General features: G+C 35.1%; 1 protein-coding gene and 1 long non-coding RNA gene across 2 annotated transcripts; both read right to left on the bottom strand.

Annotated features, from left to right (window-relative positions):
* Positions 1-322: 322 nt before the first annotated feature.
* Positions 323-2823, bottom strand: LOC138349623 (uncharacterized). Its single transcript, XM_069339587.1, has 4 exons — positions 2710-2823; positions 1317-1408; positions 965-1080; positions 323-674 (listed from the first exon to the last, which is right to left on the bottom strand). The coding sequence occupies exons 1-4, from the start codon at positions 2750-2752 to the stop codon at positions 473-475; spliced, it is 453 nt and encodes a 150-aa protein (XP_069195688.1). The 5' UTR covers positions 2753-2823; the 3' UTR covers positions 323-472.
* A 15790-nt stretch (positions 2824-18613) lies between these two features.
* Positions 18614-25555, bottom strand: LOC123770251 (uncharacterized). The gene is made up of 3 exons (XR_006774315.2): positions 25514-25555; positions 23341-23430; positions 18614-18770 (listed from the first exon to the last, which is right to left on the bottom strand). It is a non-coding gene; the product is annotated as an uncharacterized lncRNA (long non-coding RNA).
* Positions 25556-25755: the final 200 nt, after the last annotated feature.

Genomic DNA, 25755 nt, shown 5'->3' with positions numbered 1-25755 from the left:
GTCTCTGTCGTCACCTTCGGTGTCTGCTGCTTCATTGGCGGCGGTGTTACTGCCTCTCCAGTCTCCGCCTTCTTCAGTGTCTCCTGCTTCGCCGGCGGCGGTATTACCACCTCCCTAAGCCTCTCCCTTCGTCTTCGTTGTCCTCTGTTCGGCGGCGTCTGCCTCTGCCACAGGTTTCCACTGATATAGTGGTTCCGGGATATATGAAGCGCCTGTGGTGTCATGTTGATATTCACCCTACTAAGCGCGATTTGTTGAATTCGGATGTTTATGTTAAGACATATCCGCGAGTGGATTTCCCTGAGAAATATAGTTTACAACTGGAATGATTTCCATTGGCAGATTCATTACCTGCAGGCACCTGCCATAGATATTGATATCTCAACTTAATTTTGACAATTACCTATAATTACATAGGACAACACCTAAGTGAGATGGTATCCATACAAATCTACCTGAGAAATAAATGACATTAGATGTGCTTAGATAAAAAAAAAGTCATTGTTTTCTTGAAGTATTTTACAAACACTAAAAGATTTCTGTTTGTTTTATCAGTCCCTAACTTATACATAAGCTTTAACATACCTGCTACACCGGATATTTGGGATTTCTTGGTTCTAATTGAGTCACATACTAACTCTATCCCCTTTTGAACATCATTTTGAGAAACTGATCTGTTGAGAATAGAGGATACTGTTTACTATAATGTTTACTAAATTCAAACATGTAAAGTCCCTGATTAATTAAAAAAAAAATTAACTTAAATTTTTAGGCAATGGTCACAATGGCATTTTATGATGGCTGACAATTACTGTACAAGAACTAAACAATTAAAATAATAAAGAAATGTTTTGGCAATTTTATGATTTATGGTACTGCATTGATTTTACAGTACAATAACCTTGTTAAAATATATAAGAGTATTTCAAAACAGTGTTTCTTACTATATATTTTACAAGCAAACCTTTTATTTAAACTCTGGGCTAAGTTGGTTAACTCTGCAATCCAGATGAGAAGTTGTTTTTCATCAAGAGATAAGTCAGCTAACTCCTTTCTTATTAACTCTGCAGCTTCTTTTGCCTATCAACAGGAGGAAAAACTGCCCTGTTAGTATAATAAATGTTGCCATTTTTATTTAATATTTGATATTACAAAAAAAAATCAATCCTTACGCGCCTAACTGCTGATGAAGGCTGTTTAATGGCAGTAAATATTATTTTTATTTTTATTTTTGAATGTTTTTTTTTCCTGTGCACTTATATTAGTGATTCATGATCATTGTTGCATATATTCAATGAATAAAGCAAATTACTTGCCTTACAAAATCTTGAAGCTAGAACACGAGCTAAAGAGTCATGTTTACGTTGGTTCCAAAAAAATGAAGATTCACTAAGTTCTTCTTCACGCTCTGAAAAAAGGGACAAAAAATAACTCCCTTCAATGAATATGTAAAATGAAAATAATTCACTTTTATGCAGGCAATGAGTCACAATAACGTGGCTAAAGTATGTAGACCAGACCACTCACTAGAAGGTGAAGGGACGACGACGTTTCGGTCCATCCTGGACCATTCTCAAGTCAATTGTGATGAGGAAGTAGAGACAGGCAATAAATAGGCGAGAGAGAGCTGAGGAGCAAAGTAAGGTGTATTTTAGGGGATAGTAATAATAATAAGAGCTGCAGAGGGCCTATTGGCCCTTACGAGGCAGCTCCAATTATAACCACCAAATGAGAAGGAGATAGGAATAAGAAGTTGATAGCAAGGGAGCGTAGGAGAAGACAATGAACAGAAAAAAGGGAGAAGAGAGAAAGAAAAGGAAAGAGAAAGAATAGATAGATAAATGGAAGGGGTAGGCTTATGTTAGGTCACGTTTGTTAGAAAGATTACAGCATTTGAGTATATACTGTGAAAGGGAAGAGTACACAGCAACAAAGCCAGGACTCAAGTTCATGTTAGGTACATTGTGTATTAGAGCCGATTCAACAAGACGGCGTCTGTGGAGAGTAGAGGCAGGAAAGATTATTTTGGAGGAAGACCAATCTATGGGATGATTAGAATCCCTCACTTGGCAGAAGGGAGCATTGTTAGTGTCTGCAGACTTAACACTTCTCTTGTGTTCTTTAAGTCTGTCATTCAGTGTACAGCCAGTTTCGCCAAAGTATTGTACACGATGAACAGGAAATAGAGTAGACACCAGCAGCAGGAGCATTTTTTTTTTTTTTGAGGAGCACTGTGAACTAGATTGCTACGAAGTGTGTTAGTTTGTTGGTGTGTTAGTTAGTTCTTATTCCTATCTCCTTCTCATTCAGTGGTTATAATAGCAGCTGCCTCGTATGGGCCAATAGGCCATCTGTAGCTCTTATTATTATTACTATCCCCTAAAATACACCTTACTTTGCTCCTCAGCTCTCTCTAGCCTATTTATTGCCTGTCTACTTCCTCATCACAATCGACTTTAGAATGGTCCAGGACGGACTGAAACGTCGTCATCCCTTCACCTTCTAGTGTGTGGTCTGGTCAACATTCACTTTTATACTATCTATAATTTACTTGCTATATTAATCAAATCCAATTCATATACACTAAGTTGTAGGGTGACACCAGGTGTTGCTAGTTACTGAAGTCATCTTCATTATACATAATAAATATCACTAACAAGTTTTAATAGATTATACCTTCCTCATTGTAACAATGCACTATAAACTAACCGGCTTTCAACATGTTTTTGGTGGTACTGTTGTACCGCGACATATAGCTGAAAATTTGCTCGGTTTCTTCACCTGTGGTCAAACCACTTCCGTGCTGCCAGCGTCCTCCATACAAGACCTATAATTAAGATGTAACACACAGTAAAATAATTACAAGGAAAGAATATTAGTCGATTGCTCAAAAATTTAATTATGACTAAATACTTTATTCTGATTAATAGCTTTTTAACCCTAAAATAACGTTACATTTATACCCGTTATTTTGACAAATGATAATTATTTACCTGGTAATACCATGCATGTGCTTTTGCATGCAAAACACCTAGGAACGGCTTTGTCTCCAGTAGGGTGAATTTTTTATTTTTTTTCTTGAATTTTCAGGGCCCATGGCCAGTACTGTACTGGCATATGATGTCCTGGCAGATGTACTTGGCACTTTTGAAGTAATTTATATGGAGATAGTGTGCATAGCCAAAAACCTCACCACGAGTCATATTGCACATTTTGAGAATTACACCATGCCGGCATGATGCAAGGCTTATGCCAGTCTGGTCCAGGGATTTGTGTGTATACGGTTCGTTTCGCGCCGCTTTCCACAACGAGACACCACAATTTTGGCTGTTCTGCAAATCAAATATAAATGATATATATTATATATATATATATATATATATATATATATATATATATATATATATATATATATATATATATATATATATATATATATATATATATATATATATATATATATATATATATATATTATATATTTATATCATATATATATATATATATATATATATATATATATATATATATATATATATATATATATATATGTATATATATATATATATATATATATATATATATATATATATATATATGTCGTACCTAATAGCCAGAACGCACTTCTCAGCCTACTATTCAAGGCCCGATTTGCCTAATAAGCCAAGTTTTCATGAATTAATCTTTTTTCGTCTACCTAACCTACCTAACCTAACCTAACCTAGCTTTTTTTGGCTACCTAACCTAACCTTACCTATAAATATAGGTTAGGTTAGGTTAGGTAGGGTTGGTTAGGTTCGGTCATATATCTTCGTTAATTTTAACTCCAATAAAAAAAAATTTACCTCATACATAGAGAAAAGGGTTGCTTTATCATTTCATAAGAAAAAAATTATAGTAAATATATTAATTCAGGAAAACTTGGCTTATTAGGCAAATCGGGCCTTGAATAGTAGGCTGAGAAGTGAGTTCTGGCTACTAGGTACGACATATATATATATATATATATATATATATATATATATATATGTCGTACCTAGTAGCCAGAACGCACTTCTCAGCCTACTATGCATGGCCCGATTTGCCTAATAAGCCAAGTTTTCCTGAAGTAATATATTTTCTCTAATTTTTTTCTTATGAAATGATAAAGCTACCCATTTCATTCTATATGAGGTCAATTCTTTTTTATTGGAGTTAAAATTAACGTAGATATATGACCGAACCTAACCAACCCTACCTAACCTAACCTAACCTATCTTTATAGGTTAGGTTAAGTTAGGTAGCCGAAAAAGTTAGGTTAGGTAAGGTTAGGTAGGTTAGGTAGTCGAAAAATAAATAATTCATGAAAACTTGGCTTGTTAGGCAAATCGGGCCTTGTATAGTAGGCTGAGAAGTGCGTTCTGGTTACTAGGTACGACATATATATATATATATATATATATATATATATATATATATATATATATATATATATATATATATATATATATATTATATAAATACAGTATATATAAAATATATAATAAATAATGAAAAGAACCTAACCTGATGGGTTATATAAAAGTGATATAGACCAACAGAAATATAGCATCTTAATCAATATGGCTTCAGACCCCAAAAATCACCATTTATATGGTGCATGTAGCTCTTGACAAACGTTGAGTACTCTATGTTTTACTGGTTGACTTGCCTGTGGGTTAAAAAAAACCTAACTACTTGTTATAATATATATATTAACTCTGTAAACTGTAAGACATCATGACTGTCTTTTCCCAATGGTGTAGTGGGTTAAGACACTCGCCTGGCGTTTCGTGAGCGCTTTATCCTGGGGTTTGTATCCTGGCCTTGGAAGATTTACTGGGCATCAACCCTTAACTATGGCCCCCCCCCCCCCCCCTGTTTACCCAACAGTAAAATGGGTACCTGGTTGTTAATGGATTTGGTGGGGTCATATTCTGGGGAACATAGGATTAACGACTTGCTTGAAACACTATGCGTGCTAGTGGCTGTACAAGAATTTAAAAAGTCTTGTATATATAAATAAAAATATAAAATCTATGTACAGTTTACAAAGTCTGTACACATAATATTTACCTTTGTTTTTAAGCTCTCTATATGGTTAAGGTGATTAGCCACATCATTGTCAGCAGCAAAGACACTCTCTGAATAATATGATTCCCTCAATCCTCTGAAAGAAATAAAATTACAGTATTTACATAATTTACATTGATTTGTTTTCAATTTTGATGATTGTGTAAATATATATTACTTAATGTTGTAATACATAAATAACGCTATTATGTATTGCATGTAAGAATTTTTCAGATATTGATATATTTACATAACGAATAATGTATTGTGATATATGAGTTGCCCTAATAGAAATGTATTAATTGTTGAAAAATAAAAATTTATCTTACAAAAGGAAAATTATTTAAGAACTGTACCTTCCAACTTTTTCATATCGGAATAACTTTTTGTTGCCATCAATATGTATGGCAAATGGGTTAGTATGACAAGCAGGGCACACGTTCTTATTGTAGCTTTGGACATTTGCAAGTTCATACTGCATAAATCTCCACTCCTGGAATGTTCTTTTAGCAGCTTCAAAGTTGATGCAACCATCCTGAAATATATACTGAATATAGAATTTGCATGGATTAGCCCCATATATTGGGGGAGTGGGTAGCACAAGTTATAGTGCAAGATTGAACAACTACGTTCCCAGCCTAGTACTGGGAACCTGGTTCCCAGCCTAGTACTGGGAACCTGGTTCCCAGCCTAATACTGGGAACCTTGTTCCCAGCATAGTGCTGGGAACCTAGTTCCCAGCACTAGGCCCAGATGTGGCTAAGCCATGCAAGTTGCATGAGTTAGCCATATATATTGGTGGGGGTGGGTAGCACAAGTAATAGTGCAAGTTTGAAGAACTACGTAGGAAACTATAAGGATGAAATTAATGCTTTTTAGTTTTACTTTTGAATAATGTTTTGAACAGCTGGACAGCTTTTAATTCAATAAAGAGTTTACCAATTAGGAGCAATAACCAATTACTTTATTTGCATAGAGAGTTTGCACAGATTTAGTTTGACTCGGGGGATATCAGAGAGATATTGATTTCTGGTGTGGTGATTATGGGATCCTTTACATCTATCAAGGAAGAGTTTCAGATCAGGATGTGCATTTAGGAACAAGGTTTTGTACATGTAAGTGGCACAAGAGAATGTGTGGAGTGGGTTCATATTTTTATGTATTATTATATATACAGTTTAATGTATACAGGTACTTACATTACATATATAAAATTAATAAATACTTACTCTTTCATTATGAGAGCCAAGCGCTTGGAGCGCTATTAACAAGGATTTCATTGATAAACCTGGACTGTTCCTTTTAAGGAAATGCCAGTTGTTCAGGAGTTTGGTGCTGAAGAATGTGTTACTTTTCCTGGCTGATGAGCAGAAGTATCCACCATCATACAACATCTTAGCATCTGCAGGAAGGCTGTATCCACACTCTTGACACTCAAATATGGGCAGATAAAGGTCATACCTGCCTAGAAAGCTTAGTTTTAGTATTTATTCCTAAAATAAAGCAGCTTATTTTGAATCTTTTGTAAAACTCATCTCCATCACTGAATGGATATGTTTGTGTCTCAAAGATTGAAGTCCACATGCTTGGGTATGGGTATTGTCACTAGAACTTCAGTGATGCTACTATATTCAGTGATGCAAATACTCATAGATTTATGTGTTCAAACTTAATATTAAATCAAATATACCTGAGAGCATTATGAAAGTACACATGATGTCAGAACTCTTTATGTTAAGGTTACAGTCTTTACAGTTACAGGAAATTTTTGGCACAGGAACTGGCACAACAGGTTCTGAATAAGAAAATAATAATAAACTTAGCAGATTGCATATTTAAATAATATTCAGTAAGTCAAATGCCATAAAAATTGAATTGCTTATTGAGTAAAAAATTTTTTTTTTTTTCTTTCAATATTTTGGTACTTATATTGTAATAGCTTGGTAAAAAGAAAAGTTTTCATATGTAAAGAATTTTTTTGGTTTACATACGCCAGTCAGTAAATGTCCCATTAAGGTCAACAGTCACAGTTGGTGGCAATGCTTCATAATATCCACTGGCCCAGGAAAACCTATCATGGAATGGGTTTAAAAAATGTTTTTTCATATCACAGTGGTAGCAGAATAGGCGATGACAATCTTCACATTTGATGCTGGCTTCAATCTTACATTTGAAGCATTTGGTGTCTGTCAAATGAAAATATTTGAAAACATATGTTCAAAAATATCGCATCTTTGTCAAAAAAGACTTCTGTACAGTTATTATTATTTTATTTATTTATGCATATACAAGAATGTACATAAGGAATGTGAGGATACAATTATGGTAATTACAGTCTTGTAAAGCCACTAGCACGCGCAGCGTTTCGGGCAGTTTCAGATCATGCAGAATTAGGAAAAAAATATGGTCTATAAGTATACATAAACATTTTTCATTAGTGATAAAATGCTTCAGGTATATTTAAAACGAATTATCCACTCTCTATTCAAAAAATATAACTAAAAAAAATGCAAATATAATAAATTGTAATGTAAACTGATATGCTGATGTAAATAGACAATATGCTTATAAGTATTGTGTATGTACCTTCAACTGGAACAGCGTGCCTACACACCTCCCACTCAAATAGAACTGACCGACTTTCTTCTCAAGAAATTTCAGCCTTCATTCTTCTTTGCTGCCATTGAGAAATCTTCACTTGCGATTCTTGGATTTTTTTTATTTCTGCAGCAAGTTCGGCAGCGGCTGAAATTATTATACTTTAATTATAATCTTACACTGATTTTTAGACTATCTTCTTTAGCTATTTTAAATTTCACTCAAACTATAATTCAATATTTTGACCAAAAAATATTTTTATATATAAATTTAAATAATTTTATATATATATATACAGTATTTATAATTTATAATAATATTTTTACAAATGTGTTTATAATATTACCCCTTTATCCATTTATCTACAACCATATTTATTCATCTATCTATACACCCTTGACAGGACATTTGCATCAGGAATGACTATGAAAATGGCCTAAGGGTCTTTATAAGGCATTTAACTTAAGCCTACTATGATCCACCCTACATACATCAAGGACCCAAGTCCTTTCCCCTGCAATTTCAGAGAGGATAGCCATATACGATATTATATATATATATATATATATATATATATATATATATATATATATATATATATATATATATATATATATATATATATATATATATATATATATATATGACGTACCTAGTAGCCAGAACGCACTTCTCAGCCTACTATGCAAGGCCCGATTTGCCTAATAAGCCAAGTTTTCATGAATTAATGTTTTTTTCGACTACCTAACCTACCTAACTTTACCTAACCTAACTTTTTCGGCTACCTAACCTAACCTAACCTATAAAGATAGGTTATGTTAGGTTAGGTAGGGTTGGTTAGGTTCGGTCATATATCTACGTTAATTTTAACTCCAATACAAAAAATTGACCTCATACATAATGAAATGGGTAGCTTTATCATTTCATAAGAAAAAAATTAGAGAAAATATATTAATTCATGAAAACTTGGCTAATTAGGCAAATCGGGCCTTGCATAGTATGCTGAGAAGTGCGTTCTGGCTACTAGGTACGACATATATATATATATATATGTGTGTGTGTGTGTGTGTGTGTGTGTGTGTGTGTGTGTGTGTGTCGTACCTAGTAGCCAGAACACACTTCTCAGCCTACTATGCAAGGCCCAATTTGCCTAATAAGCCAAGTTTTCATGAATTGTTTTTCGACTACCTAACCTTACCTAACTTTTTCGGCTACCTAACCTAACCTAACCTATAAAGATAGGTTAGGTTAGGTAGGGTTCGTTAGGTTCGGTCAAATATCTACGTTAATTTTAACTCCAATAAAAAAGAATTGACCTCATACATAATGAAATGGGTAGCTTTATCATTTCGTAAGAAAAAAATTAGAGAATATATATTAATTCAGGAAAACTTGGCTTATTAGGCAAATTGGGCCTTGCATAGTAGGCCAAGTACGACGTTCTGGCTACTAGGTACAACATATATATATATATATATATATATATATATATATATGTCGTACCTAGTAGCCAGAACTCACTTCTCAGCCTACTATGCAAGGCCCGATTTGCCTAATAAGCCAAGTTTTCATGAATTAATGTTTTTTCGTCTACCTAACCTACCTAACCTAACCTAACCTAGCTTTTTTTGGCTACCTAACCTAACCTTACCTATATATATAGGTTAGGTTAGGTTAGGTAGGGTTGGTTAGGTTCGGTCATATATCTACGTTAATTTTAACTCCAATAAAAAAAAATTGACCTCATACATAGTGAAAAGGCTAGCTTTATCATTTCATAAGAAAAAAATTATAGTAAATATATTAATTCAGGAAAACTTGGCCTATTAGGCAAATCGGGCCTTGAATAGTAGGCTGAGAAGTGAGTTCTGGCTACTAGGTACGACATATATATATATATATATATATTAGTATATTTTGGTAGCAGTCTTTCCTGTAGACATATATTATTAAATATGACCGAAAAAGTAAGATTAATAATTCTAACACGAATTTTCTCAATCTTTCGTACATTACGCTTCACTGTTGGAGGTAAATCAAAAATCGCTTCTCCAAATTCTAGACTAGAAATAAAAATAAAAATAAAAATGAATTTTGGAGAAGCGATTTTTGATTTACCTCCAACAGTGAAGCGTAATGTACGAAAGATTGAGAAAATTCGTGTTAGAATTATTAATCTTACTTTTTCGGTCATATTTAATAATATATATATATATATATATATATATATATATATATATATATATATATATATATATATATATATATATATATATATATATATATATATATATATATATATATATATATATATATATATGTCGTACCTAGTAGCCAGAACTCACTTCTCAGCCTACTATTCAAGGCCCGATTTGCCTAATAAGCCAAGTTTTCCTGAATTAATATATTTACTATAATTTTTTTCTTATGAAATGATAAAGCAACCCTTTTCTCTATGTATGAGGTCAATTTATTTTTATTGGAGTTAAAATTAACGTAGATATATGACCGAACCTAACCAACCCTACCTAACCTAACCTAACCTATATTTATAGGTAAGGTTAGGTTAGGTAGCCAAAAAAAGCTAGGTTAGGTTAGGTTAGGTAGGTTAGGTAGACGAAAAAACATTAATTCATGAAAACTTGGCTTATTAGGCAAATCGGGCCTTGAATAGTAGGCTGAGAGGTGCGTTCTGGCTACTAGGTACGACATATATATATATATATATATATATATGTCGTACCTAACAGCCAGAACGCACTTCTCAGCCTACTATTCAAGGCCCGATTTGCCTAATAAGCCAAGTTTTCATGAATTAATGTTTTTTCGTCTACCTAACCTACCTAACCTAACCTAACCTACCTTTTTTTGGCTACCTAACCTAACCTTACCTATAAATATAGGTTAGGTTAGGTTAGGTAGGGTTGGTTAGGTTCGGTCATATATCTACGTTAATTTTAACTCCAATAAAAAAAAATGACCTCATACATAGAGAAAAGGGTTGCTTTATCATTTCATAAGAAAAAATTATTGTTAATATATTAATTCAGAAAAACTTGGCTTATTAGGCAAATCGGGCCTTGAATAGTAGGCTGAGAAGTGAGTTCTGGCTACTAGGTACGACATATATATATATATATATATATATATATATATATATATATATATATATATATATATATATGTCGTACCTAGTAGCCAGAACTCACTTCTCAGCCTACTATTCAAGGCCCGATTTGCCTAATAAGCCAAGTTTTCCTGAATTAATATATTTACTATAATTTTTTTTTTATGAAATGATAAAGCAACCCTTTTCTCTATGTATGAGGTCAATTTTTTTTTATTGGAGTTAAAATTAACGTAGATATATGACCGAACCTAACCAACCCTACCTAACCTAACCTAACCTATATTTATAGGTAAGGTTAGGTTAGGTAGCCAAAAAAAGCTAGGTTAGGTTAGGTTAGGTAGGTTAGGTAGACGAAAAAACATTAATTCATGAAAACTTGGCTTATTAGGCAAATCGGGCCTTGCATAGTAGGCTGAGAAGTGAGTTCTGGCTATTAGGTACGACATATATATATATATATATATATATATATATATATATATATATATATATATATATGTCGTACCTAATAGCCAGAACGCACTTCTCAGCCTACTATGCAAGGCCCAATTTGCCTAATAAGCCAAGTTTTCCTTAATTAATATATTTTCTCAATTTTTTTTCTTATGAAATGATAAAGCTACCCAATTCAGTATGTATGAGGTCAATTTTTTTTTATTGGAGTTAAAATTAACTTAGTTATATGATCAAACCTAACCAACCCTACCTAACCTAACCTAACCTATATCTATAGGTTAGGTTAGATTAGGTTGCCGAAAATGTTAGGTTAGGTTAGGTTAGGTAGGTTAGGTAGTCGAAAAAACATTAATTCATGAAAACTTGGCTTATTAGGCAAATCGGGCCTTGCATAGTAGGCTGAGAAGTGCGTTCTGCCTACTAGGTACGACATATATATATATATATATATATATATATGTCGTACCTAGTAGCCAGAACGCACTTCTCAGCCTACTATGCAAGGCCCGATTTGCCTAATAAGCCAAGTTTTCATGAATTAATTGTCTTTCGACTACCTAACCTACCTTACCTAACCTAACCTAACTTTTTCGGCTACCTAACCTAACCTAACCTATAAAGATAGGTTAGGTTAGGTTAGGTAGGGTTGGTTAGGTTCGGTCATATATCTACGTTAATTTTAACTCCAATAAAAAAAAATTGACCTCATACATAATGATATGGGTAGCTTTATCATTTCATAAGAAAAAAATGAGAGAAAATATATTAATTCAGGAAAACTTGGCTTATTAGGCAAATCGGGCCTTGCATATTAGGCTGAGAAGTGCGTTCTGGCTACTAGGTACGACATATATATATATATATATATATATATATATATATATATATATATATATATATATATATATATATATATATATTAGTATATTTTGGTAGCAGTCTTTCCTGTAGACATATTTTATTAAATATGACCGAAAAAGTAAGATTAATAATTCTAACACGAATTTTCTCAATCTTTCGTACATTATGCTTCACTATTGGAGGTAAATCAAAAATCACTTCTCCAAAATTCATTTTTATTTCTAGTCTGACGCGACACGGGCGCGTTTCGTAAAACTTATTACATTTTCAAAGACTTCACAAATACACAACTGATTAGAACTTGCGTTCCCTGGTTTTATATCTACATTTGAGTGAGGTGGGAAGGGTGATGTGGCATTACATTTGAGTAAGGTGGGAAGGATGATGTGGCATTAGAGGATATTAATAGGGTATTAAAAGTATCAACACAAGACAGAACACGAAACAATGGATATTGAATAGAAGTGTTTGTAGAAAGCCTATTGGTCCATATTTCTTGATGCTTCTATATTGGAGCGGAGTCTTGAGGTGGGTAGAATATAGTTGTGCAATAATTGGCTGTTGATTGCTGGTGTTGACTTCTTGATGTGTAGTGCCTCGCAAACGTCGAGCCGCCTGCTATCGCTGTATCTATCGATGATTTCTGTGTTGTTTACTAGGATTTCTCTGGCGATGGTTTGGTTATGGGAAGAGATTATATGTTCCTTAATGGAGCCCTGTTGTTTATGCATCGTTAAACGCCTAGAAAGAGATGTTGTTGTCTTGCCTATATACTGGGTTTTTTGGAGCTTAAAGTCCCCAAGTGGGCATTTGAAGGCATAGACGACGTTAGTCTCTTTTAAAGCGTTCTGTTTCGTGTCTGGAGAGTTTCTCATGAGTAGGCTGGCCGTTTTTCTGGTTTTATAGTAAATCGTCAGTTGTATCCTCTGATTTTTGTCTGTAGGGATAACGTTTCTATTAACAATATCTTTCAGGACCCTTTCCTCTGTTTTATGAGCTGTGGAAAAGAAGTTCCTGTAAAATAGTCTAATAGGGGGTATAGGTGTTGTGTTAGTTGTCTCTTCGGAGGTTGCATGGCTTTTCACTTTCCTTCTTATGATGTCTTCGATGAAACCATTGGAGAAGCCGTTATTGACTAGAACCTGCCTTACCCTACAGAGTTCTTCGTCGACTTGCTTCCATTCTGAGCTGTGGCTGAGAGCACGGTCGACGTATGCGTTAACAACACTCCTCTTGTACCTGTCAGAATATAGAAGCATCAAGAAATATGGACCAATAGGCTTTCTACAAACACTTCTATTCAATATCCATTGTTTCGTGTTCTGTCTTGTGTTGATACTTTTAATACCCTATTAATATCCTCTAATGCCACATCATCCTTCCCACCTTACTCAAATGTAATGCCACATCACCCTTCCCACCTCACTCAAATGTAGATATAAAACCAGGGAACGCAAGTTCTAATCAGTTGTGTATTTGTGAAGTCTTTGAAAATGTAATAAGTTTTACGAAACGCGCCCGTGTCGCGTCAGACTAGAAATAAAAATGAATTTTGGAGAAGTGATTTTTGATTTACCTCCAATAGTGAAGCATAATGTACGAAAGATTGAGAAAATTCGTGTTAGAATTATTAATCTTACTTTTTCGGTCATATTTAATAAAATATGTCTACAGGAAAGACTGCTACCAAAATATACTAATGTTAAAGTGCACGACCCAGCAGCAAGGAATCAAGCCTTCACGATAAAATATCGCCAGGATCTGATTCGTGATCAGATATACAAGGCAGAGAATGAAATCAAAGACAAAAAAACGCAACTACTTCATGCTACAAACGAGTGGAGAAATAGCAACATCGACCATAGTATCCGTACCCGCATTGAACAACACCTCGACATCCTCACAGACCAACATCACCTCAGCACTGAAACAAGGATTATCAAGAAACTAACAACATTATATGGAGGACCTATGGCAATTCCACGACCAAGAGATGGCTTCCTGAACCTTGCAGGAATTAACCTCACTGAGGACCAAGTCACTCTCCTAAATCTGGGCATAAACTGTCATGTTATGTCCAGACCGAGTGAAATGGCCCGGAAAGTGGAGTTGGAAATTCTGTTGGACGACATATTCGACCTCGAGACACAAAAGAAGGTCACTACCAAAGATACCTTACAAGCAGAACTTATTGCAGAAGGAGGAAAGAATCGAGGCAACTACAGAAGCACCATACTGTCCCCCGAGCTTAGAGCGGCAGCTAAAAGCCTTCGTGAGAACAAGGAGATAGTTGTCAGGAGAGGTGACAAGTCGCCAATATATGTCATTCTTAAAAAAGACGAATATCTGGCGAAAATGAACATCATACTCTCTGACCAAACTAAGTTCCAAAGGGTAACGAAGGACACTACAGCCGAATTAAAAGCAAAGGTCAACAAACTGATCGAAACTGTGAACGCCAAGAAATCCGGACTCCACCTGCCAAAGATCATTGGGGAATATAAACCTGGATATGCGTATGGAAATGTCAAGACGCACAAGCCTGGAAACCCACTTCGGCCAATCATTAGCCAGATACCCACACCCACGTACAGATTGGCGAAGCGACTCAACGGCCTGCTGACTCATTATGTTCCTTGCGCCTTCAGCCTGAAGTCTCCAAAGGAATTTGTGGACTTACTGCGGGGCGCACGGGCCACAGGGATAAGAGCCTCGTTGCACGTAGAATCGCTGTTTACCAATGTACCTGTGGACGAGACTATCGGAATGATAGCCGACAGAGTGTATCGTGATCCAGCCTGTACTCCTCTTGACATGCCAGAAAGTATTCTGAGGAAACTACTCCAAGCTTGTACTAAAGAGGCACCCTTCTTGAGCCCGGATGGGCACATGTATAAGCAAGTAGATGGGGTCGCTATGGGTTCTCCCCTAGGTGTCCTGTTTGCAAACTTCTACATGGGTACCATCGAGCAAAAAGTCTTAGTCGACATGAACTTGAAACCGGCCATATACTGCAGGTATGTTGACGACATTTTTACACAGGTACCTGATGTTAGACATCTGCAGGAGCTGAAGGAGGCATTTGAGCAGAGTTCCGAGCTGCGTTTCACTTACGAGACGGAAAAGGATGGGAAGCTGCCTTTTCTAGATGTAACAGTCATGGAAAAGGGCGGAGGTTTCCACACTGCAGTCTACACAAAGGAAACAAACATAGGAATGTGCCTAAATGCCAACAGCGACTGCCCTGACAGGTACAAGAGGAGTGTTGTTAACGCATACGTCGACCGTGCTCTCAGCCACAGCTCAGAATGGAAGCAAGTCGACGAAGAACTCTGTAGGGTAAGGCAGGTTCTAGTCAATAACGGCTTCTCCAATGGTTTCATCGAAGACATCATAAGAAGGAAAGTGAAAAGCCATGCAACCTCCGAAGAGACAACTAACACAACACCTATACCCCCTATTAGACTATTTTACAGGAACTTCTTTTCCACAGCTCATAAAACAGAGGAAAGGGTCCTGAAAGATATTGTTAATAGAAACGTTATCCCTACAGACAAAAATCAGAGGATACAACTGACGATTTACTATAAAACCAGAAAAACGGCCAGCCTACTCATGAGAAACTCTCCAGACACGAAACAGAACGCTTTAAAAGAGACTAACGTCGTCTATGCCTTCAAATGCCCACTTGGGGACTGTAAGCTCCAAAAAACCCAGTATATAGGCAAGACAACAACATCTCTTTCTAGGCGTTTAACGATGCATAAACAACAGGGCTCCATTAAGGAACATATAATCTCTTCCCATAACCAAACCATCGCCAGAGAAATCCTAGTAAACAACACAGAAATCATCGATAGATACAGCGATAGCAGGCGGCTCGACGTTTGCGAGGCACTACACATCAAGAAGTCAACACCAGCAATCAACAGCCAATTATTGCACAACTATATTCTACCCACCTCAAGACTCCGCTCCAATATAGAAGCATCAAGAAATATGGACCAATAGGCTTTCTACAAACACTTCTATTCAATATCCATTGTTTCGTGTTCTGTCTTGTGTTGATACTTTTAATACCCTATTAATATCCTCTAATGCCACATCATCCTTCCCACCTTACTCAAATGTAATGCCACATCACCCTTCCCACCTCACTCAAATGTAGATATAAAACCAGGGAACGCAAGTTCTAATCAGTTGTGTATTTGTGAAGTCTTTGAAAATGTAATAAGTTTTACGAAACGCGCCCGTGTCGCGTCAGACTAGAAATAAAAATGAATTTTGGAGAAGTGATTTTTGATTTACCTCCAATAGTGAAGCATAATGTACGAAAGATTGAGAAAATTCGTGTTAGAATTATTAATCTTACTTTTTCGGTCATATTTAATAAAATATATATATATATATATATATATATATATATATATATATATATATATATATATATATATATATATATATATATATATATGTGTGTATATCACGAAAATAAACACGTGATTAAGAATGTGACAATGTCTGACCACGGAGGAAAAATGAAACAGGAATTTCCTTAAGTACTTTCGTATATTAAATACATCTTCAGAAGATGTATCACCTTATCACCTTCTGAAGATGTATTTAATATACGAAAGTACTTAAGGAAATTCCTGATTCATTTTTCCTCCGTGGTCTGTCATTGTCATATATATATATATGTCGTACCTAGTAGCCAGAACTCACTTCTCAGCCTACTATTCAAGGCCCGATTTGCCTAATAAGCCAAGTTTTCCTGAATTAATATATTTACTATAATTTTTTTCTTATGAAATGATAAAGCAACCCTTTTCTCTATGTATGAGGTCATTTTTTTTTTTATTGGAGTTAAAATTAACGTAGATATATGACCGAACCTAACCAACCCTACCTAACCTAACCTAACCTATATTTATAGGTAAGGTTAGGTTAGGTAGCCAAAAAAAGCTAGGTTAGGTTAGGTTAGGTAGGTTAGGTAGACGAAAAAACATTAATTCATGAAAACTTGACTTATTAGGCAAATCGGGCCTTGAATAGTAGGCTGAGAAGTGCGTTCTGGCTATTAGGTACGACATATATATATATATATATATATATATATATATATATATATATATATATATATATATATATATATATATATAAATATATATATATATATATATATATATATATATATATATATATATATATATATATATATATATATATATAGACAGCTAGCCAGAATGGAGTTCTTGGCCCTACTATGCAAGGCCAGATTTGCCTAATAAACCAAGTTTTCCAGAATTTCAATATTTTTTCAAATGTTTTTTATGTGAAATGATAAAGTTATTCATTTCATTATGTATGAGCTAAATTTTTTTAAATTTGTGTTAAAATTAATGTAGATATATGATCGAACCTAACCAAGCCTACCTAACCTAACCTAACTTATCTTAACCTAATCTAAACTAACATAACTAAATCAATAATTTATGTTCTTAATATAATATAATAATAATATTTAAAAAAAAGATAACAATTTATTGAAAATAAAAAGTCACTTGGCCTATTAGGCCAATCGGTACTTGCATACTAGGCCAAGAAGTGCGTTCTGACTACTAGGTACGACATATATATATAATATATATATATAATATATATATACATATTTATAATATATATATATATATATATATATATATATATATATATATATATATATATATATATATACACAAACACACACACACACACTGTATTTGCAACTTAGTCCTTGGTTACTATGGCAATGCATTTATATTTGTATCTCTCTAAAATAATTAGATAACATACCATTGATATTTTGGGGTATAACGTCTACAACAGAAACTGGAGGCTTCAGTACTTCATGACTGCAAGGGAAAGGATTTGATGGTGTGCCTAGTAATAGAAAAAAAAAACAGTAAAAAATATATTACTATAACAAGTTATTTATACTTACATTTAAGAGCAGTTAGTGATTATATTTAACTGTTGACAATAATACTAATACCTAAAGCTCTGCTTTTTCTAGACGAAGTACATGTGTACATAATTGTCCGCCTTTTTGGGTTGTTATTTTGGGAATCATAAATTGCTCGAAGCCTTTTCATCTCCTCTTCAATCTCCTTCAATTTCTTTTGGTGTTGTAAATCTTGCACACTTTTATGCAACTCATCTGAACATAGATAAAGAACACAAAGTATTCTATGTAAAGCTGGAAAATGATATTATCCAACACAAATACGTGAAGTGTGTGAAAGCTGTATTTTAAATGCAGATGACATAAATTGCTCATTTGACAATATATGTTGGTAATCTTTACAACAATATGAAAGGGAGTAAAATATTTCCTTTAAATAAAATTAAATTAATCAATTATATGTTATTTATTTCCATATTAAACATTGTGAATAAAAATATATGTGAGCTTACCATGTACAACAGGTATATGTTTTTTTTTCCGATCTCTTGATATTTGCCTGAGCCTGGCTTTCCGGCTGAGCTTTACGTTTGGCATCAAAAAGCCTATAGCCACACTTGCAGACATGTTGATTAATGTTCACGATAATATTACATGAGGGACATAATCGCTGTAAAGCGTTTCTCAGGACTGAAAAATAAAGATAATTTGGGTTATGATAAACTGTGCAGTACAGTATAATTACATTATAATGTAGAACTACCTAAGCTCACCAGAAGTCACACACAATATGGGAAATCATTCATATTTGAATGATGTTACGACCCTGGGTTCTCCAGTGGAAACCAGAGGTCAAAATTGAGCTATTAAACTTTCTGTTAGTACAGTTAGTACAGAGTAGTACGGTAGTACGGTAGTACAGAGTGCATCACGAGCGGCAATTGTTTGTATCTTCCCTGCCAGACGTAAGACTATTATTGTTTCTCAAAGAGCATTTAAAGACTGAGCTGGGGGTTGATTATTAAATAATAACATAGGCACCAACTTTGCTTACTAATACTTTCTAATCATTTGTAAAGTAACAATACGTTGCATAGGGGAAGATCTTTAATGTGCTTACCTGCACGATCAATTAGGCTCCTTCCGGCACCACGACATGCGAGAGGCCTAGCTGGTCGCTAGGAGGGTCTTCTCTGACTGGCGTTCGTGGGCACGAGACCTACTCTGTGGCTGCATCCCTACTCTCCTCCCTTCTCCTCTTACTTATTTCCCTTACCTTAAGTTCCTGTACCATTAAGTTGAGTATTGTATGATTTCTAAGTGTACCTACTCTGGTAGTAACGATTGGTGAGACCTGGGGGTAGTTGTTGCCAGTGTTTTGGGTAACCCTAAGTGTTGTGTTTCGTATTAGGGTACCACATGGTCTCACTACCCTAAGCTGCATCCAGCTTCAGTGCTTATCCAGTAGTACTTTACCCTAGCTTGTTATTAGTGTAAACCTTGTATCCTGCCTATGTGGACCAAGGCTTTTAACGTAACATAGTGTGGTAAAGTTATTATTATTATTGTTATTGGTGTGAGTGTATATGGGGGGTTGTTAAGGGGTTAATAAATAAGTACATGAATTACAGAGTATCCCTTCTTCCTGTGTGGGAGTGCATAGATCAACCCTTAGACTAACATATATGGTCTAGTAGCAAGTTATTACTACTGTGGATAGTTTATTTTGGGGGCCGGGCCTTTTAGCTCTCCCATATTTGATACTCTGTCTTCTAACTACCCTTAACCCTTAATAGTACCAGTTCCCCCATAGAAGCCCCACACCCCATTATTTATAACAAATGATCAAATAAATGAGCAAATGATGAATGAATGAGCAAATCATTCAACATAAAAGACCACATGGATAGTGAAATCTGGATCCAAAATTATAATTTATATAGATGTGACAGAGTAATAAGGTCAGGTGGAAGAGTAGGTCTGTATATTAAAGAGGAACTGGCATGAACAGTGCTCCTGAACTCAACTAATAAGGTGGTAGAGGTACTTGGAATCAGGGTTGAAAATATAAATCTAATTATTATTTTAATATACAAACTGCAAGATGCAACAGTTGAGAAATTAACTGAGCAAATCCACAAAATAGAGAATATCCTTGATAACTTAACAAACCTTGTACCAGATATTATCTTCTTTGCAGACTTCAATCTGCCCATTTTAAAATAGAGAATAGTAAAAATAACATTATAGCAGGAAATCAACCTGGAAATAACAAACTACAGGTCAGAGAACTACTGACATTCTGTGACAAATTCTCGCACAGTCAGCAGATTACAGAACCAACTAGGAACGAAAACACGCTGCACCTGATATTTACAAACAATGATGAGCTAATCAGCGACATTACTGTCTCAAACACTACGTACTCGGACAACATTGAAGTGAAAACTAACATTAATAATGGTAGTAGGCCTAAGAGAAACAACAAGTGAGAAGGGTTATTCAATAAATCCAATTTTAATAATAATAATAAAAGGATAGACTGGGCAAAAATAAATGAGGAACTTACGAACGTTCAATGGGAATGTGTTCTAAGTAATAAACATCATACACAAAGAATAGAAAAACAGACTTCTGAAGCCTATGAAGTCTGTCTGAAACATGTTCCTTTGAGGAAAGCCAGAAAGAGGTCCAACGTAGAAAGAAAACGCAGGCGACACTACAAAAAAAGACAAAAAACAACGGAAATGATTAAGCAGACAACTTTTCATACAAAGAAGGAATAATTTAAACAGGGAGATTGTAGAAATAAAACAGAGACTGAAGCATTCATATCAGATTGAAGAGTGGCCACTAGACAAAAAAGCAATTCAAGAAATAAAGGAAAACCCAAAATATTTCCTCATTTATGCTAAATCATAAGAAAATATCACTGCCAATATTGGACCTATTTGTATTAGTGAAGGTTCATACATTGAGGATGACAAATTTCTAATTTGTCATAACACTAATTTTACAATTAGTGAAATCCTAAAGAAGCTGTATGAGGATATGTTTTGCACTCAGATACACAGCATGAAAGTAAAAAATCCGGACAACTTCTTTATGCGTGATATCCAAACCCCTGTAAATATAACCAATATCAACACGAGCATGGAACATTTTGAAAGAGAATTTTACAATATGCCCATGCACTCAGCCCCGGGTCCAGACTCATGGAATTTAATATTTATAAAGAAATGCAAAGTGACATTAGCACAGGCACTCAGTATAGTGAGTAGGAAGAGATTGGACACGGGGGAAATACCAGATGCACTTAAAGCAGCAGACATAGCCCCTCTACACAAGAGAGGGAGCAAAGCACTGGCAAAGAATTATAGACCAGTTGCACTAACGTCCCACATAATAAAAGTATTTGAGATATTGATCAGGAGTCAGGTCACTACTTTCATGGAAACAAATGATCTCCACAATCCAGGCAAACATGGATTTACAACGGGAAGATCATGCCTCTCACAGCTACTTGACCATTACGACAAAATCACTGAGGCATTAGAAGAAAAAGGGAATGCTGATGTGGTATACAGTACACGGATTTCACAAACGCATTCGACAAATTTGGCCATGAAGTGATAGCACACAAAATGAGGTCAATGGGAATAACTGGTAAAATAGGACGCTGGATACTCAGTTTTCTGTCAAAAAGAACACAAAGAGTAACAGTCAACCATATAAAATCGAGTCCAAGAACAGTTAAAAGCTCTGTACCTCAAGATACAGTCCTTGCACCATTGCTTTCCCTTATTCTCATATCAGATATAGACTCATATACAAGGCACAGCGTTGTATCAGCCTTGGCAGATGACACAAAAATCAGCTTAAAAATGACCTCTGCTGAAGATATTGAAAAACTACAAGTAGATACAGTATTAATAAAGTTTACGACTGGGCAGCAGAAAATAACATGATGTTTAAAAGCGACAATTTCCAGGTACTCAGATATGGTAAAAATGAGAACCTTAAACATAATACAGGGTACAAGACACAATCAAATTTGTCCATAGTAGGAAAGTAACATGTAAAGGACTTGGGAATAATAATGTCTGACGAACTAAAGTTTAGGGAGCATAACCAAGCAAATATTGTGGCAGCAAGAAAAATGAGAGGATGGATTACGAGAACTTTCAAATCCAGGGATCCCATCACAATGGTTGTACTCTTCAAGTCACTTGTGTTGTCTCGTCTTGAGTACTGCTCAGTACTCACTTTCCCCTTCAGAGCAGGTGAAGATTGCTGAAATAGAGGGAATACAGAGAACATATACAGCATGCATAGACTCGATAAAGCACCTAAATTATTGGGATCGTCTCAAAGCTCTCCAAATGTACTCACTAGAAAGGAGACAAGAGAGATACCAAATAATATACACATGGAAAATACTGGAGGCCCAGGTCCCAAATCTACACAGTAAAATAACAACATACTGAAGTAAACAATATGGAAGAAAATGCAGAATATAACCAGTGAAGAGCAGGGGTGCCATAGACACAATCAGAGAGTACTGAATAAACATCAGAGGTCTGCGGTTTTTCAACATACTCCTAGCGAGCATAAGAAATATTGCCGGAACAACCGTGGACTTCTTCAAGAGAAAACTAGATAGTTTTCTCAAAGGAGTGCCGGACCAACCAGGCTGTGGTGGGTATGTGCGCCTGCAGGCCACTCCAAGCAACAGCCTGGTGGACCAAACTCTCACAAGTCAAGCCTGGCCTACTGCCAGTCTTGCTGAGTAAAAGAACTCCCAGAACCCCATCAAGCAGGTATTGATTGCACTTTAAATACTTAGTATAAGCAAAGATATTTAATGTCTGGTGAAGGATGGAGGGTAGGCAATCCAAGAGAGGAGGTGCATACTCTAGATGAAAGCAAACTAAGTAATACTTAATAAATATTCTAAATTGGAATTTTAGGTAATAATGTACAATCTTTGGATGACAAAACAACACATCAGAAAACGAAGATGCAATGATCTTTACGTCTGTCTGGGACAATTATCAAATTGTGTAATTAATATTTTTGTGAATTATTTGCTAATTATACTCTTAGCTAAATGGATAAATGTAGCATGAAAGACTGCTTCATACACTTTTCTGTCCTGAAAATTATGATAATTTGAGCTATCATAAAGTATGCAATATGATTAAAATCTAGTACCGCGATAAAGGAAACCTAATCCTAATTACTGTATAATGAAACTTACTTGGATTTTTGGAATCCATTGTTGCAATGAGCTCTCAGATATTCGACTGCATGAGAAACAATATCACCGATTGAAATTGATGTTGGGCTGCTGTAAAATTTACCCAAAAGGTACAAAACTATTTAAAACCAGGCATAAAATAGAATCAGTTTAGATTAATTATATAAAACTACAGGAACAAGGTAGGATGCATACTTGCACCACCATCCAAAAACTGCAAATGAGAGTTGTGACATGCAAATCTCATAAGCACTTTTTGTTTACATATTAACTTCTTGGCATTTTTTCAGTAATTAAACTGAGATAAAAATAAAATTAATACATGTGAAAATACAAGCAAAATATAACTGAAATTTGAACAATGAAACTTTACAGAAGACAAGTAAATTGGCACTGTAGGAGACATTGAAAAAACAGAAATAACATGATTTTAACAGTGATAAGTTACAGGTGCTGAAGTATGGTAGAAACGAGGAAATTAAATGAAACAAGGAACACAGGACACAATCAGACCTACTCTATGAAGGAAAAAACATGCAAGAGATCTGAGAATTACGACGTCTGACGACTTCACACTTTGTGAACATAACCGAGCAAATATAGTGGCGGCCAGAAAAATAATGGAATGGTTTATGAGAATGTTAAAAATCAAAGACCCCACCCACAGTAATGCTAATACTATTCAAATAACTGGGGCTGTCCCATCTTGAGTATTGCTCGGTACTGACTCCCCCTTTCTGAACAGGAGAAATCTCTGAATTAGAGGAAATAAAGAGACCATAAACAGCAAACATATAAATGATAAAACATCTAAATAATTGAGACCGTCTCAAAGCTCTCAAAATGTACTCTCTGGACAGGAGACAAGAATGGTATCAAATAATACATATATGTAAGATACTAGAGGGCCAGGTCCCAAATTTGCACAGCATAATATAACAACATACTGGAGCTAAAGATACAGAAGGAAATTAATAATAGGTGTCATAGGTACAATCAGAGAGCAGAGTCTTAACAGTAGGGGGTTCAAGGGCTGTTTGCTAGGCTAGGCAAGGGTAGACTAGGCTTGGCTAGTGTTGGCTAGGTTATGCTAGGAAGAAGTAGGCTAGGCTGATTTACTCCACCAGTAATTGGCGGTCTGTCTAATTACAAGCTACCACAAGCTACACAAGCTTCACATAGCTTCCTGGCAATATGTTAGTAATGAATAAATAAGATATATTTACTCATTATAATGTTGGTACTGAATGTACAACACGAAAAAACATAATTTTAATCTGAAAAAGTATCTTTTTATAAAGAAATTAGACGAAAATAAAGAAATGGTGACACCAAATCAAGTCGATGATCCAAGCATCGGTTAGGTTAGGTTAGGTTAGGTTAGGTTAGGTTAGGTTAGGTTGGGTTTGGTTTGGTTAAGTTAGGTTAGATTTGGTTAGGTTAGATTTGGTTAGGTTAGATTTGGTTAGGTTTGATTTGGTTAGGTTAGATTTGGTTAGGTTAGATTTGGTTAGGTTAGATTTGGTTAGGTTAGATTTGGTTAGGTTTGATTAGGTTAGGTTAGGTTTGGTTAGGTTAGGTCAGCCTAACATATCATATTTATTCATTACTAACGTATTGCCAGGAAGCTTTGTGAAGCTTGTGTAGCTTGTGGTAGCTTGTGGTAATTAGACAGACCCGTAATTGGGGGGAAAGGGGGGAGGGGGGAATCTCAATATAAGCCTAATTTGTAGCTTCCTGTTCTCCGACACAATGATTTATTTTACGTCAGGCTTTCAGCACAGCCGCATAAAAAACCCTGGTTATTTATTTATTAATATACGAGAAGGTACACTGGGGGTTAAGAGAGAAAATAGGAATAATGATGATTTTACAATCTTGCCCGAAACGCTATGCGTACTAGTGGCTTTAGGTATTGTATGTACTACCTCTATTTATAAATCAAACAATGTTTGTACTGTAACTCTGCATCTATGTATATATTTTTCCTAAATAAATTATTATTATTATTGTAAAGCCACTAGCACGCATAGCGTTTCGGGCAAAGATCCCGTACCCAGAAGCTGGGTATCTTTTGTTGCCCTGTGACTACTCTTATGACATTCCCTAACTCATATGACATTCCCTAACAGTATTGTTAAACTAATAACAATGAACAGTAGTTCAATATTACCGGAATAATCCAACTCATGTGGCCATGTTTTTGTTGTGAAGCCCGGTCGTTCAGTTCGTATACGAGCATACCTTCTTACGAAGGTTAGAGTTTTAAAAATGTCTTACTATTGCTAAGAAATCATGAGATATAATTATTTACAATAATACACTGGTTGTTTTTGTTGATTTGGGGGCGATGACATGAGTAAACTGGTTATGTTGTGTTGATTCAGGGGCAACGAACTGTGGTTATTAGACTCT

The sequence above is a fragment of the Procambarus clarkii genome, chromosome 42 (genome assembly GCF_040958095.1).
Source record: "Procambarus clarkii isolate CNS0578487 chromosome 42, FALCON_Pclarkii_2.0, whole genome shotgun sequence".
Lineage (NCBI taxonomy): Eukaryota > Metazoa > Arthropoda > Malacostraca > Decapoda > Cambaridae > Procambarus > Procambarus clarkii.
This window is presented reverse-complemented; position numbering and strand designations above follow the sequence as displayed.

What these genes read in the sequence shown, in the direction of transcription:
- LOC138349623 (XM_069339587.1), bottom strand. Translation starts at nt 2,752, where the DNA reads ATGTCGCGGTACAACAGTACCACCAAAAACATGTTGAAAGCCG. An exon ending in CAAAAACATGTTGAAAGCCG is followed by an intron (nt 1,409 to 2,709) that starts GTTAGTTTATAG and finishes CCCTTTTTTCAG; the next exon opens with AGCGTGAAGAAGAACTTAGT. An exon ending in GCCCAGAGTTTAAATAAAAG is followed by an intron (nt 675 to 964) that starts GTTTGCTTGTAA and finishes TATTCTCAACAG; the next exon opens with ATCAGTTTCTCAAAATGATG.